This window comes from Helianthus annuus, chromosome 11 (genome assembly GCF_002127325.2).
Source record: "Helianthus annuus cultivar XRQ/B chromosome 11, HanXRQr2.0-SUNRISE, whole genome shotgun sequence".
Taxonomy (NCBI): domain Eukaryota; kingdom Viridiplantae; phylum Streptophyta; class Magnoliopsida; order Asterales; family Asteraceae; genus Helianthus; species Helianthus annuus.
The window spans coordinates 105437783-105454834 of NC_035443.2; the positions used below are offsets into that span (position 1 = coordinate 105437783).

The 17052-nt window shown below is 36.6% G+C and overlaps 1 protein-coding gene across 19 annotated transcripts; it reads right to left on the bottom strand.

Moving 5' to 3' along the window:
* Positions 1-9630: 9630 nt before the first annotated feature.
* Positions 9631-13218, bottom strand: LOC110877897 (E3 ubiquitin-protein ligase PRT1). 19 transcript variants are annotated; one of them, XM_035979725.1, is made up of 8 exons: positions 13074-13218; positions 12426-12454; positions 12156-12335; positions 11864-12070; positions 11604-11795; positions 11365-11474; positions 10057-10389; positions 9631-9814 (listed from the first exon to the last, which is right to left on the bottom strand). In XM_035979725.1, the coding sequence occupies exons 1-7, from the start codon at positions 13133-13135 to the stop codon at positions 10060-10062; spliced, it is 1110 nt and encodes a 369-aa protein (XP_035835618.1). In that variant the 5' UTR covers positions 13136-13218; the 3' UTR covers positions 9631-9814; positions 10057-10059. The 19 variants fall into 19 exon arrangements, with proteins under 19 accessions (XP_035835618.1, XP_035835616.1, XP_021981812.1 ...); XM_035979723.1 differs by having other exon boundaries at positions 11864-12094; XM_022126120.2 differs by having other exon boundaries at positions 11365-11477; positions 11864-12094.
* Between the last annotated feature and the right edge of the window lie 3834 nt (positions 13219-17052).

Sequence of the window (17052 nt, forward strand, 5' to 3'; positions counted from 1 at the left end):
ATGGAGAGGGCGTTTGGCTGCCGTCGTTTCGTGAGGGAGACTGAGAGAGCACTAGGGTTTGAGTGTAAAGTGTTTGCAAGTTATGAGAAACTATTCCCCCTAAGGGTTCCTGTATGCGTGCAAGGAGTGAGTAGGCCGAACCCTTACTTGGATTGCCCTCTTGGTCTCGAGTAGTATAGAGTGGGCCGAGAGAGAGAGAGAGAGAGATGTACGAGAGATGAAGTGTGCGGCCCTAAAGGCTTGCGTGACAAGTATACATATCCACATTCATTCACATAACAGGTAGCATTTATTCATTACTATCAACATATCAAATAATCGCATAGAGTTCATACACATCACAGTAATCACAAAGATAGGTTTTGAAATACGAGTTGTCACACTGTAGCTGGTCGGTGCTGAGGTTGCTGCTGAGCTGGTACAACTTGGAGCGGGGCAGCGGTGGTAACAGCACAGTTCTTGTTGCTGGAGTTGCTGTTCTTCCTCTTGCGACGAGAGGCTTTCGATGACTGAGGGGCGGTGGCGGTTTCGGTGGTTGGTGCGGCGGTAGCTTGATGCAGGTTCTTCGAAGCTTTATCCTAAAAACCAGCTTTGACTCGTTTGTCGTTGATCTCAGCAGCAAGCAAGTAAGTTTCTTCGATTGTTGCTGGCTTTGAGGCATGCACAAAATCTGCAACACAGTCTGGCAGAGCTCGAATGTACTTCTTGATCGTCATATCAGCAGTCTTGACTTGATTAGGACAGACTATACTAAGCTGCTTAAAGCGAGCAGTCAGAGCAGCGTTGTCACCATCTTTCTGCTTCATGTGCCACAATTCGTCCTCCAACTTTTGGCGCTCATGGGGAGGGCAGAACTCTTCCAACATGACGTTCTTCAACTCGTCCTATGTTAAACCATAAGCTGCATCGTTTCCGCGTTTGTTCCTCTCGGCCGTCCACTAGTCTAGAGCGCGGGACTAGAAGACGCCGGTAGCATTCAGAGTGCGGAGATTGTCAGGACAGCCATTCTAGTGCAGGGTGACCTCGATCGAATTAAACCATTGAAAGAAGGCCGTAGGGCCATTTTCGCCAGTGAATTCTTTCAGTCCGCAAGCTTTAAACTGCTTGAAGCTGAAAGCAGCTTTAGGGGTTTCAGTCCTGGACTCCTCAGACGATTTGCTCACATTTTCGTATAGTTCACTCATGATCTGAGGAACAACTTTTGCCATCTGCTTAGCGACGAGAGCAGCAAGGCGTTTGTCTTTCTGGCTCTGGCGAGCAGCACGCGAGTGACGGGAACCAGATGACGACATTGTCTGCAACAGACATCGCCATAGGACTCAGACACAATATAATCGAATCTCACCTCACACGCCTAATACTACTAAAGCTCAGGAACACGATCACGTAACACATAAACACATAGGCACATAATCACAGATTCTCATAAGCATAGAAGCACATAAACACGTAAAGCACAGAAGCACATAAGCACAAGAGGCAGTCAGAATACAGAAACCTATCATTCAAAGTCCGCGAGCGTTCGAGAACAACGATTGCGATTAGCGATTACACAGCGAGTAGTATACCATAAGCGAGTAACATAGCATGCGATCACCCATAAGTAGCGATTTGTTAGCGTATTAGGATAGATGTGCAGTGCGGTTCATGTGTGTCGATCAAAACGAAGTGAAAGGCGAATAAGCCACCAAAATCGAAACACATAAACAGATAAAACCACATAAAACACATAAAATCACACATAAAAGCGATAAATATTAGAGTCAGTGGTGGCAAATCCAGAATCGAAACACATAAAATCGAGTATAGATCGTCTCGGCTAGATAGACATCGACTTCCCAAAGTGATTCGACTATTCACAAGGACCTTCAGTACACACTTTGACCTTCGGTACTGTGCTCTCGCCTCGTGTGTGGGCGATTGGCACGCATCCTTCTAGTTATGGCGTGACTTCAAGTCGTTGGAGTCCGTCGAGACTTTGGTGAGAGTTTTGTAAAACAAAATAGGGCGGAATAAGTCGTCAAGGTTCGGGTTTCACCCCTGACTTAACAACTTTGTTCCTATTTTTTTTTTTTTGATAAAAATAGAGGAGAATTATTCATCAGAGTATGGATTTCACTCCTGATTCAATGCAAATTTCTCCTTTTTATAGATAAAAATGCGGGTCGAACAGGAACTTTAGTCGAGAGTTTGCGGTTTTCACACCTAATCCCGACCTAATCGCTTGTTCCTTTTCGAAAATTAGAGTGCAGTGATAGTGTAGCGTAAGCGAGAATAGCGAGGGATAGCAAGAAAGCTCGTACATAATCCCTGCAGGGTATGCACAAGTCGGTCTGTTGGTACCTAACGATAGACTAGGTCGTTTCTAAGACATCGACCCGGACTAGGTCGAGTCTTGCCTAATTCCCTATAGTTATGGCTCTGATACCAATCTGTCACACCTCAACCGATGACGGAAACATCGGGGCATGGCACTGAGCGAAACAGATTGGCCAGAAGTTTCGATAACAACTATGATTACCAATTATTTAAAGCATCATGTCCCATACCGTATGACATAAAAAGTAACATAATTATTACAGGCAAAATCAAGACAAATTGTTCTGATTCGATAACTCAGAATTTAAGTACAGACAATTCGTTTATTTGTTTCTAGACCTTTCCTAGCCTCGATTTCACAGCAATGCCAAGCATTTAAACATCTTAAGCACCTGCCACATACGTTAAAGTAAAAGTCAATACACATAGTGTAAAGGTGAGCATACAAGTTTAATAGATATAATAGAGTTCGAAATCGTTTACGCATAATCAACTAGTACACAGTGTGAAATGAAGCACGTAAGTTATCGACATGATCCTATCAATACCAATGACTGCGGGTTGACTGCGCAAGGCAGTTTTTAATACATATTCACCACTGTGAACCATGTAATTAATTGTCCTTAACAACCCCTGAGTGAACAAGTGCTGAGTCCAAACTATAGTACTATCGTTGCTAAGGCATGTAGACAGCAATCCATGTGTAAACATAACAAACAAGCATTCATTAAGTAACGTATAACATGCAGTAACGGTTAGCGTTAAAGTATTGCGTAGTGTGTTCGATGTGATTTAGAATAAGTAACGTATGTAACACCCAAAGTGCGTAAAGCAAAAACGGTTCGAGTATACTCACAACGATGGTGGATTGAAGGGAGCGCTAGGGTGAGTTCAGCCTGATCAGAACGATAGCATAAACGATAAGAGATGCGTAAAAAGGTGCGATGTGTCAATGGATAGGACAGCAACCCGATCGGGTGGCCGGTCGATCGGGTGACAATCCGTTCGGATGGACATCCAATTGGGTGACCATTCGATTGGAGAGAAGGATGTGTTTGTGTTTGTGTTTGATGGCTTGTACTTTGAAGTTTTTGTTGTAGCATTTTGAAAACAGAGAAATATCTCTACCCTTCAGGTCGATCGATCGAATGGTGGTTCGATCGGGTGACGATCCGATTGGTGGACACTTAGTGAGAACAAGTTCACAGCACTTTGTCACTCGATCGGATAGCAATCCGATCGGGTGGCAATCCGTTTATCTTGTTCATACATTGAACATGTTGAAAATTGTTTAAGTCCCCAAACGTCACACGATCAGACGGTCACTCGATCGAATGGCAATCCGATCGGGTGGTAATCCGTTTCAACGTTCAGACCCTTTGAATAGTTTGAGAGATAGTTTAAGTATGGAACCAAGTGCAGCTCGATTGGACGGCCGGTCGATCGGGCGGCAATCCGTTTCCGGCGGTCTGATCGTCCTATCACTTGTTTCTGTTTGAAGTGTTGTAGCTTTGAACGAGATGTTTTGACATCTTGCTTGAACAACAGGACCCTTATCTCGTCCCAAGTGACCCGGCCGAACAGGAATCACCCTAGTCCGAACAGTTCACGGTTCGAGTCGGTTGTTCAAGTTTAAACCCGAAATCAACATCTCTCCCGGATAGAATTCAGATCTGGAACTGAGGCATCACTAAGAATGAGTAGAAGATCAGAACAAGCTCCGATTCCATCGGGTTTGAGTGCATTGAGTGTAAAAGAGTTGAAAGAAAGTTAGAAACCACCTTTCAATCCTTTTCACCATGAATATGTTCAGATCTGTGTAAGATCTTTGTTTATTTATGTAGATCCTTCAGATCTAAGTTGTTCTTGGTGGATTGAAGCCAAAACATGAAGTTCATAAGAACATCATGATGACATCATCCTAGAACACCTTGAATCTAGTGATTTCACGGTTAAAAGTTTAGATTTAAAAGATAGAAAGGTGTAGGAGTGCGTATAGATAAAGAAAGTACAAGATTTAGGTGGAAAACTTACAAGAATCGCAAGAAAACGAGAGAAATAGAGGCTGGAGCGAGCTGGTCGAGTGAGAGGCTGTCAACATCAAGTGATGTTGACATATGAGGGGTATTTATAGGGTTTCCCAAAATGGAAAGTGGGGGAAGTGGCTGGTCGATCGGGTGGCAGCTCGATCGGGTGGCAACTCGATCGGTTGGCCACTCGATTGGAGTGATCGGTGCGACTAGTTTTGCGATTTCGATTCGCGTGTAGAGCGTTGTGATGCGATTGAGTTTCTCATTAAATTACTTTTAATCCCAACTACTATATCTAACATACAATCATCATAATTAACTTGCGTTTAGCGTTTGCGATTCGATTGCGATAGCGTTGCCATTGTGTTTCGATTAATCACCACACATAAACATAAATAAACATGCACAAGTAACACATAAAAAGCACACACACATATAACAGTATCCAGAACGCATAATTCGATTTGCGAGTGCGATTGCGATGCGATAAGCGATAAAACATGCGATAAACATCGATTAAGCCTCGATTATTAATAAGTACTCCACATAATGCAACTAACGTAACAACACACATAGACTAACTATGAGTTAGAGAAGTCAAAACAGGAATTGAGCAAGGAGAGACAGATCACAATTAGCAATCTTTTCTTCATTTGACTTCAATCTTGACTTTGACTTTCGAAACACGGGGTGTTACACTTATGACTTGTATCTTTGCATTATGGTAATGGATAAACATCGTGCATGTTTTATTTCATATAGTTTATTTACTTACATCGTATGCTATGAAAACCGATCAAGTCACACTACGCGCTTCTGCCTCTGATGCGGGTGTGACAGCTACCAACGAACTAAACTTGTACCGAACGGTTCATGAACCGTTCAGCGGGAAGTTCGTTTAGTTAAACGAACGGACATGAACAGAGGTTGCATTTGTTCATTTACGTTCGTGAACGTTCGGTACCAAAATTAGGTTATGTTCATTTGGATAATTAGGTTAGTGTATTTTGAGTGGATCTACTTAATGCCTGTGATGAAAGATGCCGATTTTATTCGAAATGTAATATGTGTTAGATTATATTCTTGAACGCTTGTTTGTGTTTGTATGTATTCATTTGTTGAACGTTCGTTGTGTTCGTTTAATGAACGCTTGTTTGTGTTCGTTTGTATTCACTTGTGTTGATGAACGTTCGTTTGTGTTCGGTACCTAAAATTAATAAACGAACACGAACATGTTCATTTCCTTAATGAACGAACACGAACATAAAATGTTCGGTAAGTGTTCATTAACTATTCATGAACACATTATTTCCTTAACAAATGAACACGAATACGGGCTTGTACATGTTCGTTTGGTTCGTTTACAGCCCTACAAGTTGCACTTTACTCCTTTTTAAATTATGTACGATTACGTTTTTGTCCTCTTAATATGTAGGTGAAAGATCTTTTGAGAACAAAATTTAATTTGAGAAGAGAAAGAACAAAGGGTATAATGGTAAAACACTAAATAGTTTATCTCTTCTCCCATTACATTCTATATATATCGATTTTTTTATATATATCCTACACATATTGAAATTCTATCTATATTTATCCTACACATATCGAAATTTGTCCTACATCATAAATTATGTTTGCTTTCAAACAATATATTTTGAAAAAAAAAAAAAAACTATTAGTTTAATGTGTAGTTAGCTAATTTAATGGAATACAATAAATTAATCAATAATGTAAATTTACCTTTATGAGAATACAATAACATTAAATACAAAAATAAATATGTTCATTTTCCATTCTAGTTTTTATTTTTTTAAAAGCAATGGCATTTTGGTTGGTTTATATATGAGTAACTTAGGGGGTGTTTGTTTTTGCTTAAAACATCTGTAAGGAGCCTATGTCTGCAGGCGGGCAGACATAAGGGGTTGAAGACTGTTTGTTTTTTTTTTAAAGAAGATCTGAAAATGGCTTATTTTATCTTAAAATAAAAGCTATAAACCCTTGCTTCAATTGTCTTCACACAACTCCTTCAACACATCTCCAGCTCCCTCTCCTTCCACCCCCCTCTTCTTCTTCTCAATTCCCGGACCACCTCCAATGTCCTCATCATCCACCACAGAAAATCATCTTCATCATTAGACCGCCGCCGGAGACGGCTCCGGCTCTGCCGGTTCTCTCTCTTTCTCTGCCGACGGCTCCGGCTCTGCCGGTTCTCTCTCTTTCTCTGGTCCTTACGCCGCCGTCGGAGACGGCTCCGGCTCTGCCGATTTCTCTCCTCCTTTCCCGATTCCTCTCTCATCAGTCTCTCTCTCTCCTTGTTCTTCAGGGTGTCGGAGTGTGGGAGGGTGTTCGTGAGAAGGAGAGTTGTGAGGGTGTGGCCGGCCGATTAACCAGCTCCGATCAGTCATCGAGAGGAAGAAGCAGGGGTTGAGTTGATGTGAGTTGGATCATGGATATGGTGGATGTTGAATGTGTAGACATTATCAGGTTATAAAACAAACAGTCTTATATTTTCAGCTTGCAGATCTTCAAACTACATCTTCAGTTGCAGATATAAAAACAGATAAAATCAGCTCGCAGACAATTTATGTCTGCAAAAACAAACAGCACCTTATAGATAGACAATGTTAATCTCAAAGACCAAAATGACAAGAAATGAAAACCACAAAGGTTCGTATGCAAAAAAAGCCTAGGGAGAAAAATTGAAATTTTCGTTAAACCACATAAACAAAAGCCATAATCATGATATATTTAACAATTAATTATGTACCGAAACTATTGGTTATAAGTTAATCGAGTAAATTACGATTTTGGCCCATGTGGTTGTATCACTTTTACTCTATTAGCCTAAAAAGGAAACTTTTGTCATTTGTACCCCCAACGTCTCTTTATCTAACTATTTTGGCCCCTACCACTAACACCATCCATAACCTAAGTTAATAAACGGTCACGTGCTCCTCACATGATGGGCAGTTAAGTAATTTCAGCTATCCGACTAAATAAATATAATATATAATATATAAGCACCACCATCACCTCTCTCTCCCCTTCCCTCTCCCTCTCTCTCTGAAGGTTGTTTAAAATTTTGTACAGAACTACAATTCAACTAGATTCCTGAACTAAAATCCAATAAGAACCCTAGTGTCTATCCTCCTAAAATCAACCATGCTTTGTTACTGATGCTACAAATTATATTAGGGCTTTGATTCAGAGTAAATCAACGAATAAAAGGCATACTTAAAATTACATGTATGCAATCGAATAGAAGTAAATGGGTGTCGTCAGCGTTCCGAGTGCTCAGGCGAGTTCTAAGAGTTGTAGAAGGTTTCAGTTGCGAAACTGGAAGTGTAGGTGAGTCAGGGAAAATTCGAAGGAGAGTTATGGGTTTGGGTTTTATAAAATCATTACCGACAGTCGAGTTTTAGAAAGGAGAGTGATTGGCGGATTTTCGGTTCTAAATTAATTAGTCATACAAAACTGTTATGATCTGTAAATCATACATGAATAACTACAGGGTGTACAGATGACACCATCGTCATTCACCAAGATTGGATCCTGGTCGGCAACTGATGTGTTTGATGGTGGTGGGCGGGTGTCGGTGGAGTTTGGAGAGGAAGAATAGTGTTCTTGAGGAGTGTGGTACTCATCAGAGCTTTCTAACAGAGTGATTGTTGCTAGTTCGATATTTGTAAATGAAGATGACTGATTATGGTTCAGTAAGTGGTGGGAAAGATGATGGTTGTAGGTGGTGATGGTGATGGTGGTGGTTTCGAAGAGAGAGAGAGAGAGAGAGAGAGAGAGAGAGAGAGAGAGAGAGAGGTGATTGATGGTGGTTATATATTACTTATTATATTATATTTATTTAGTGGAGTAGCTGAAATTACTTAATTACTAATCATGTGAGGAGCATGTGACCATTTATTAACCTGGGTTATGAATAGTGTTAGCCGCTAAAGCCAAAATAGTTAGATAAAGAGACAGTGGTACAAATGACAAAAATTTCCTTTTTGGACTATTAGAGAAAAAATAATATAACCAGAGGGCAAAAATCATAATTTACTCAAGTTAATCTATCATCTATCCATATACATGGATTCACCTGCTAATAATATTAATAATTTTCAATTATTTGACGATTCATCTAAATCCATATGATCATGGATACATAAATCTATCCATGGTTGGTAGTTTTAGACTGGTAAAAAAGTCTAGTCAGAGTCGCATAAACTCATTCGTTTATCATTAAATTTAATTTTAGTATATATTTCAGAGCCGGTTATGGGCCTGTGCGGGTGGTGCCACCGCATAGGGCCTATAATATCAGAGGGCCCAAAATGTTTAAAAGATATATCTATATTTTGTAGATAAATGAATTGTAGAACTAGTGTACACAAATAACTATTCGGCTCAATGGAAGCGGCACTTGGTTATAGAGATTTGGTTCCGAGTTCGAATCCCACTAGCTATAGTTTTTCTTTTTTTTTTCTTGGGTTGCTCCATGTTTTGTTTGGCCCCATAAAAAGGTGAAAGGCCCCATAAAATTTATTTTTAACCTTAAGCTTGAAATTTTCAAAGCCTCTATTTATTTATAAGTTTTTTTTTCTCATTTAACCATGTACATAAAAAACTTACAAATTTTCTTGTTTAAATTTATAAATTTTCACATTTAAATTTTGGCTTCCTTTGTAAGTTCTTTTTTTCTCATTTAACCATTTATATAGAAAAAGTTTACATGTTTTGTTGTTTAAATTTCTAATTCTTTTTTTCTCATTTAACCATTTACATAAATCATTTAAAGAGCCTAGATTTATGAGCCAAACACGTTAAAGCCCAATTGTTTCGAAGCCCAACTATTTTTGCCAATCAAATTCAGAAGCCCAGCTGCTTTAGTGTGTAATGAATTAATATCAATAAACAAACATAATGAATTAATGAACAGGGCCCACATTTTTTATCTTGCACAGGGCCAAAAAAATTTCTGTAATTTTCGGAGACGGCCCTGATATATTTTTACCAATGGTTGTTTAAGATAGTGTTTAATTAAAAAAAAATAAAAAAACAAGGCATTGCAAAGCAACATTTGCAAAATGTACTTTAATGTCAATAATGTACTTGGTGAAAAGTAATTTATATGGTTGGTCAAGAACCACACACCCACATACACTACACCATGTCTTAAACAAGACTTCCGAACCCTCGTTCTCTCTCAAGGATACCTCTAGACCAAAATAGACCCACTTTGATTACAATTAAGCCTTATGATTTATTTTTCAATATAAACACAAATTCAAAACTTTTAAATATTTAATAATTGGATTTTCACCTAATATAATGACAAAACACACATACATGTGTTTAAGAACGTATGTATACCTCAATGGTTGAACATACAACATATTTAATATTATCAGGCTAAACCAATTACCTTCCATAATTCCTGCACATGATTGGGTTTAACCCTCTCCATTCTGTAAGAAAAATATGAAAAATAAAAGCTAAATTGACAGACATCTGTAAAAGGTATGCAAGGGTCGGGTCAAAACGAGTAGTAACTTTTGATTGATACATCCTGTAAACAATCTATTGATATGAAATGTGGTTACATGCATTTTGGGCTACTTATCTGACCCGTTAAGAGATAAAGCATAACACGTAAATCAACCCTGTTATAAGTAAATGGTCCATGTTGTAATAGTTAAGGCATATTTACCTATCACACAGCAGTTTGGTTGCTACTTTGACCTCTTGAGTCAATTGCAGATTCTGTTGGACCATCACCATCTACATCAAGAGAAGAAGATGCAAATTCTAGAGTTGGATTACGAGATGCAGAAAGAAGGGCCAACTGTCCACTTAACAATCTGTAGATAACATCTTGGTTTATGACTGCTTTCACCATCTCAAGCCGGTGTTGGGAGGTATGTTTCTGATTAAACCTGCCAGGAACCTTTCTACCTGTTTTCTGGCAATCTCCACAAAGATCATAACTTCTTTTTCCCTTGCAATCTTTACACTCATATCTATCTCCAATTATTGGACACATCTGTCACAAAATAAACTATTCACTTAAACTAATAATTAATTTGGTTCACACAACAGCTGTTTTTAGTTAGCAGAAGATAAAATTCTACAAACTGTAAGCCAACTTAATGTGTTGGTAATATTCATAAATTTTCTCTATCTGAGTGTCATTTGTGTTGAGTTCAAAGGTAGTTGATGGTTAATCAAGTTTAAGATAAAACTTTCATTAATGATTCCTAGCCAAATAACTCTCACTGGTTTAAGAGTGTAGTTTTATAATCTCTAATTTCCCAAAGAAAAAAAAAGCGAATGGGTCAAATGGTTGACCAGGTTTGAAAGTCCGCCCAAAGTCCATTGTTAGGGCATCCAGCCTCATACATCGTTTTCATTCTTAATAATGATTGATTTCTAATCATTATTAATAAACTAAATTTATATGTTCATTGTAAAATGAAGAAAAAAGGTTTGCCAGTAGGCCCAATACCTGTGCATGAGGGAGTCTCATGCATCGGGAATGCGTTTTGTTATCCTAATAACCCGTTACCCAACCCATCCTGCTACCTTTATAGCAACCATTCCATAAGGGATTAAAGACAACATATCTTATTTCTAATAAAATCCCAAATATTAACCATAATATATCTTGGTTATATATTAAATTAGAAAATATAGATAAAAAATAAGATGAAATAAATAGTATGTAAAAAGTTATATCCAACTTACATATAACAATTAACTACTGAAAACAAAAATAATATGTTAAATCTTATATGTGTATATATATATAATATAATAAAATACCATACATTTTTGTATTGAAATGTTTTTTAAATAGTAAAAGGCCTTGTCTAGTACACTTTTAAATTTTGCTCAACCTCAAACTTAACTAATAAAAAAGGCCTCAAATTTATTGTTTGCTTTAGGCCCCTGAAAACATTACTAGGAAATTTTATTAATGAAAGATGGCATTAAAGTATAAGTAAAATAAATAAGTTACCCCACACATATCGCAACCATGCCCTGGATGATATTTAGAACCATGAACAGCCCACCATTGAAGAAAATTCTCTCCGGATGGATATGCAAACTCGGAACCTTGCTCATTCACTTCTGATCAACCCAAAGAAAATATTTGCAATTATGCATGCATCACTACTTAAAGAATAACTGAGACGTATGACCTCGATCCCATAAAACATTAAATAAATAAATAACTGTACGATCATGAAAACTCACCTTCGAACAGATTTCTTTTTTGGGAGAGCTGCGTACTGCTTTTTCTAAGCGTGTATTCTGATGGAAATTGTTCCTCCAATACGTAATCAAGCTCCTTGCAGACATTTGGAAATCCACTTGGATGTTGACATTCACAGCTATGACATTTAATCACACCGTCTTCTGGGATGGTGATGCACGCCTCACAGTAAACTAAATAGTAATTAAGAAGTGTAAATAATAATAGTAACTAAAAACTAAGCAAGTGATAGTAAGCATACCGTGCCCACAGTTAAGAGCAACGGGCTGAAATAGCAGTTGCTTGCACGCAGTACAGAGCACGTCAGCAACCGTTACCTGCTTATAACAATATCCACCACCCGATTTCCCATCATTTGATTTATTTTCGTCGGCGGAAGAAGTACTTGCTGTCAAATTATCTTCAGAAGGCTGGTCCACAATGCTTAGTTCTTCATCCAGTGCAAACCCTAACGAGTTTTGTTGTTCATCATCTAAAGAAAGAATTTAAATACTGATTCCATGAAAAACACTATTTGAAAATATAGAGTTTACCAAGTGTCTGTTTTTTCCTTCTATCGTAGGAAATTGGATACATTTTGTTGAGAAAAATGTCTAGCGTCCGACAGATGGCGGGAAAATGACGATAAGGGTGCCTGCATAATGGACAGTGAGATTGACCCCTCTTATCCATGGATTGGTAGCAGCACCAGAGGCAGGTGACATGGCCACAAACTGCAAAATCAACCAAGAACAAACCCACTTGTAAAAATAATAACAATAATACCAAACAACACAACTCACAAAATCCACAAGTGTTGCTACCTAGAACAATGGGTTTGTATAGAAGGTCTCTGCAGCAAGAAAGCGACAAATTTAGTTCGTAAGCATCATCACCAATTATGCAATTAGAAACACCTTACTATCAATAGATATGGCTACAGTTCAATGTTTTGAGCTTATTATTATTATTATTATTATTAGCCCGGGAACCCTTCAATGTTCTCCGTGCTATGTCTTTTTATTATCTCAATATACGAATAATTTCTATTACAAAATAATGAACTTCTTCTTATACACATAACAAACTGAATTCAGCTGATTCCAACAGAATTATCAAAATACATACTATGTGACAAATCCCACATTGTTCTGTTTTGTCCAGATTATAAACTATGGAATTTATAATTTAAACATATGTTTATACATTGTGTTATAATTTAAACGAGTAGCTTACTAGGGCCATAATAAGGATTTAACATGACAAAGGCACTCTTAAGTTAAGGGCGCTCGGGTTAGAGCATTCATTCCTATGAAACAATAAATAAATAAATAAATAAATAAATAAATAAATTTTAATAATATTGCTGTAGGTGATTAGGAGTGGATCTTCCATACAGGAATTGCAAACAACACATTCAATAGAAAACCCTAAACATAATTAAAGAAATTGAATTTCGGAAAAGTAATTACAAGCAAACGGCGCACATAAAATGATCAGAAACCTGCTCCGATTCCTTGCCTTCTTCTTCCATTGCGGATTCAACTCATCATTCCATTCCGCCCAATTTTATTTAATAAACCACCACCACCGCTAATCTAATCTAATATGATTGACTTTCTCTTAGTGGGCTGGGCTCTGAACATGGTGGGCTTTCATAAAGGATCATATAACTTCTTTTTTCCTACCCATCTGTGGTGGTCACCGTCACATAAAATAAAATTAGGGTTGTGCAACGGTTCAGAATTGAACTGAACCGGTTTGAAACTGTTCCGAGACCGTTTAGTTTTAAAAATAAGAATCGGAACCGAACTGTATTTTAACGGTTCCGGTTTGGTTTAGAACCGATTAAACGGTTATTGTGGAAACGGTTCTCGTCGGAATCGGTTGTTAATTAAATCCTAAAATTTACAATTCAATAAAAATCAATCCAATCATTTGCAACATTTAAGTTCAAACCATGCAAAATAATCATTTTAACTAATAACTTTCTAACCTTAATCGGGTCAAACTTCCATGTTCTTAGCGTACCTTGGCCATCATCGGTTTTGTTAAAAACCAAGTTACGTTGATCTCTTTCTTGGTTAGCTGGATTCTTTTCACAGCTTTTATAATGCTTATACGTTGATGATGTCCCGTTTTTACCAAACAATTCTTTTTCACAGTATTTGCATTTTCTTTTTCTATTGTCCTCCTCGTCATAAAATTCATCAAAATGTTTCCAACATTCACCTTTGAGCTTCCTTTTCCTAGTTATCATTCTTATATTCACGGTTTGCGTTTCATCAGTGGTTTCGTTTTCCTCGGTCTCATCATTACTATATACAAAATTTCACGTCGGGCTTAACTACAGTTCCGGTTTCTCGGTATATCTAACCTGCATCTGTCGGTGTTGCACGCGGTCACAGAATCCCATGTTAACCGTGCAACACTGACCCAGTGGATTTAAATGAAAGTCTGTCATGTGAAGAACTGAATCATGCAAGAATTAATATTAATTTGTTCATTGTATGAAGTTGATATATTTTTTAAATTCAAATTTACGTTTACTTATTTGAATCGATTTAGCCGTTTAGAGAGACAGAGCTCTAGATACAAAGAACAAAGAGAGAGAGCCGGCTATGAATCTGGCAACCCTTGCGGAGTTTCTGTGACACCCGGCTTTTCAGGCCGTACCGTACAACTGTAACACGTGTTGTGAATAGATAAAAGACTGTATTTGACTGATTATGATGTTTATATGTGAAATTTAATGAGTTGATAAATTTAAACCTTGGTAAAAATTATGTTGGCAACGATAAGATAAACGCTTATCGCGTAACGGTTAAAATGCGAAACGAACGTCCGTGACCACCCGATCAGTGTTAAAATCCTAAAAATAGTCTGTTATGATTAGAATAGTAATTGTAATCATATTCGTGAGGAAAAATAAATTAAAACGCTAAGAAACTCTATTTTTCGAGTTTGAGCGCGTACCGCGCGATACTACTCGCATTAGACAAAATACCGTCAACACAGCTAGTCAAGGCAACTGGTAATTATTTCAGTGATAATTTTGTGTGATTATTTTTATAAAATGATAAAAATAAATAAAAACGCTTAAATTCCTATTTTTGCGATTATAAGCGCATACCGCGCAGCACAGCGCATACTGCCAAATACCGGCAACATAGCCAGACTAGGCAAACAAAATATTGTTCAGTAAAATTTTGGTGAGTTTATTTTTATAGAGCGTTAAAAATAATTTAAAACGCACTAAAATGGGTTAAAACGCTAGATAAAATACCCGGTAACGGGTTAAATACCAGTTTTTACAAAATATTACATATGTATATGTATATATATATATACGGTATGTGTGTGTATAAGAGATATGTGGCAGCCATAGAAATATGTTTACACTCTCTCTCCTCCATGTGTTGGTTCTAGGGAGTGTGCATGATGATTACACGTTTTCCAATTCTTCCATAAGTATTACAATTCCAAGAAATACACTTCAAACATTCAACTTCATCTCTCTCACTAAACAAAGCTGGCAGAACACCCCTATAACCAGCCATATTTCAAAAATTCCAACTTGTTTTTGAAGATTAAAGTTCATTCCAAGAAGGTTTCTAGGTGTTTTGAAGATCCGAAAGTGTTTTCTTGATGAAACAAGCTTCCAACCATCAAAAATCTTGTTAAAACCCAATAAAAACTTGAAAGGTGTAAACTTATTTTCAAAATTACATTTTTGATTTTTAGTGATGATAAAGATGATGGAAAGTTTCTCTTAAACTTGGAATTAAACATGAACTTGAAAATGATAAAGGATGAGACTTTAAACAAAATGGAAATGGGTGTGTATGTATATGCATGTATGGCCGAAAGTTTATGAGTGTGTGTAGGTGATTGTGTTTTGATTTTTTGATTGAAAGATTCTTGAATAACATGATACAAGAATTAAGAGTGTCATAAAAGAATGTTCAAAAAGTGTTTCATGATTTAAAAGGGATTTGATGAAAAGTGAAATTTTGGAAGTTCATGTGGGTATATATATTTTTTGTGTATATGCATGTATATGTGTATGCATGCATGTAATTTTTGGTCATATACTCATAAATGTAAGAATGTTTCCATTTATTTATGAATAATTAGATAATCATGATGATGTATGTTATGTTTTGTAAGAAGATAGAGTTAATGTGTTTTTGGATATAATTAAATCATAAGTGATGATAATAATGTGCATGAGTGCATTAGATGCACATATGTGAACTTACATGATGATGTGAAGGCATGAAATGATCATATGAGTATGATTTAATAAAAATTAGTTTTAATCAGATTATAAACAATAAAATAAAGTTATTTTGCAGTGTTTAGTGACATATAACTTTGTCATAATGTTTACTAGCTTTGCATGTTGTACTTGGTGCATTAGAAGTTGTAAAATACGTGAAATCGCATGATTTATGTGACTTACACAAAAACTGCACTAATCTAATTATAACCACTATTTAAATCAGTAAATAATATGTACTGTGTTAAAATATCAAGTCATTCCGAGTTGGGATGATTATAGTAACGTTTAACGCAAAACTATGCATTAAAACGGTCAAAAATCGGCTTTTCGAATGATTTTTATAAAACTAATTTAGATCAGTAAGTAAACTGATATTTTTAGTTTAAAAATAAGTATTTTAACTAATTTCAAGTTTGCTTGGTGTTTGGTTAGTCATATGTGACTTTCGACGCCCGAAAACGTTACCGAATCGCTAAAATACGCATTTTTCCGATGAACACTAGTAAAGGTAAATTTTGGGTAAACCTTATGTGTTAAGATGTGTTATGTGATTTAAACATGTGAAAGTGAAAATATGTTAAGCTTTAACATGATATTGGAAATTTAGATTATGCATGTATACTTGTGCTTTTTGTGCGGTAGAAACGGTAAAAATCGCGTTAAATGTGTAACTTGTTTGTCAAGCATGAAAATTGGAACATATAAGATAATTTATGTATACTTGCCTTAAAAATGACAAAATAGATAAGTTAACAAGATTACGCGTGTTTCGATAATAATTTATGTGAACGTTTATGTATATATATTACGACGCGCAAATCATAGATATATTATATATAAACGGGAGTGTTAATGGATTTACATGATAACGGTCACCAATAAAATCGTTCAAGTCACAAAAATATTGAAAATATACATATATATGGACTCATATATATATATATTAACGTGCCAACATAATCAAAAACGAAGATTTTTCGAGAAAATCTCAAAGTTATGTGAAAATTCTAAGAAAAAAGAGAAACTTAGGATTTTTGTGATATATTGATTTATAAATCGTTCCTACATATAATAGGACGTGTAGAAATCAAACTGTGGGATTGCGCTATTTAAAAATACGCACCTAAAGGTGAGTGTCACTAAACCCATCTTTTACTGCTTTGTAT

What these genes read in the sequence shown, in the direction of transcription:
- LOC110877897 (XM_022126120.2), bottom strand. Translation starts at nt 13,135, where the DNA reads ATGGAAGAAGAAGGCAAGGAATCGGAGCAGGTTTCTGATCATTTTATG. An exon ending in TGCTCTTAACTGTGGGCACG is followed by an intron (nt 11,796 to 11,863) that starts GTATGCTTACTA and finishes ATTACTATTTAG; the next exon opens with TTTACTGTGAGGCGTGCATC. An exon ending in AAAAAGAAATCTGTTCGAAG is followed by an intron (nt 11,478 to 11,603) that starts GTGAGTTTTCAT and finishes TGGGTTGATCAG; the next exon opens with AAGTGAATGAGCAAGGTTCC.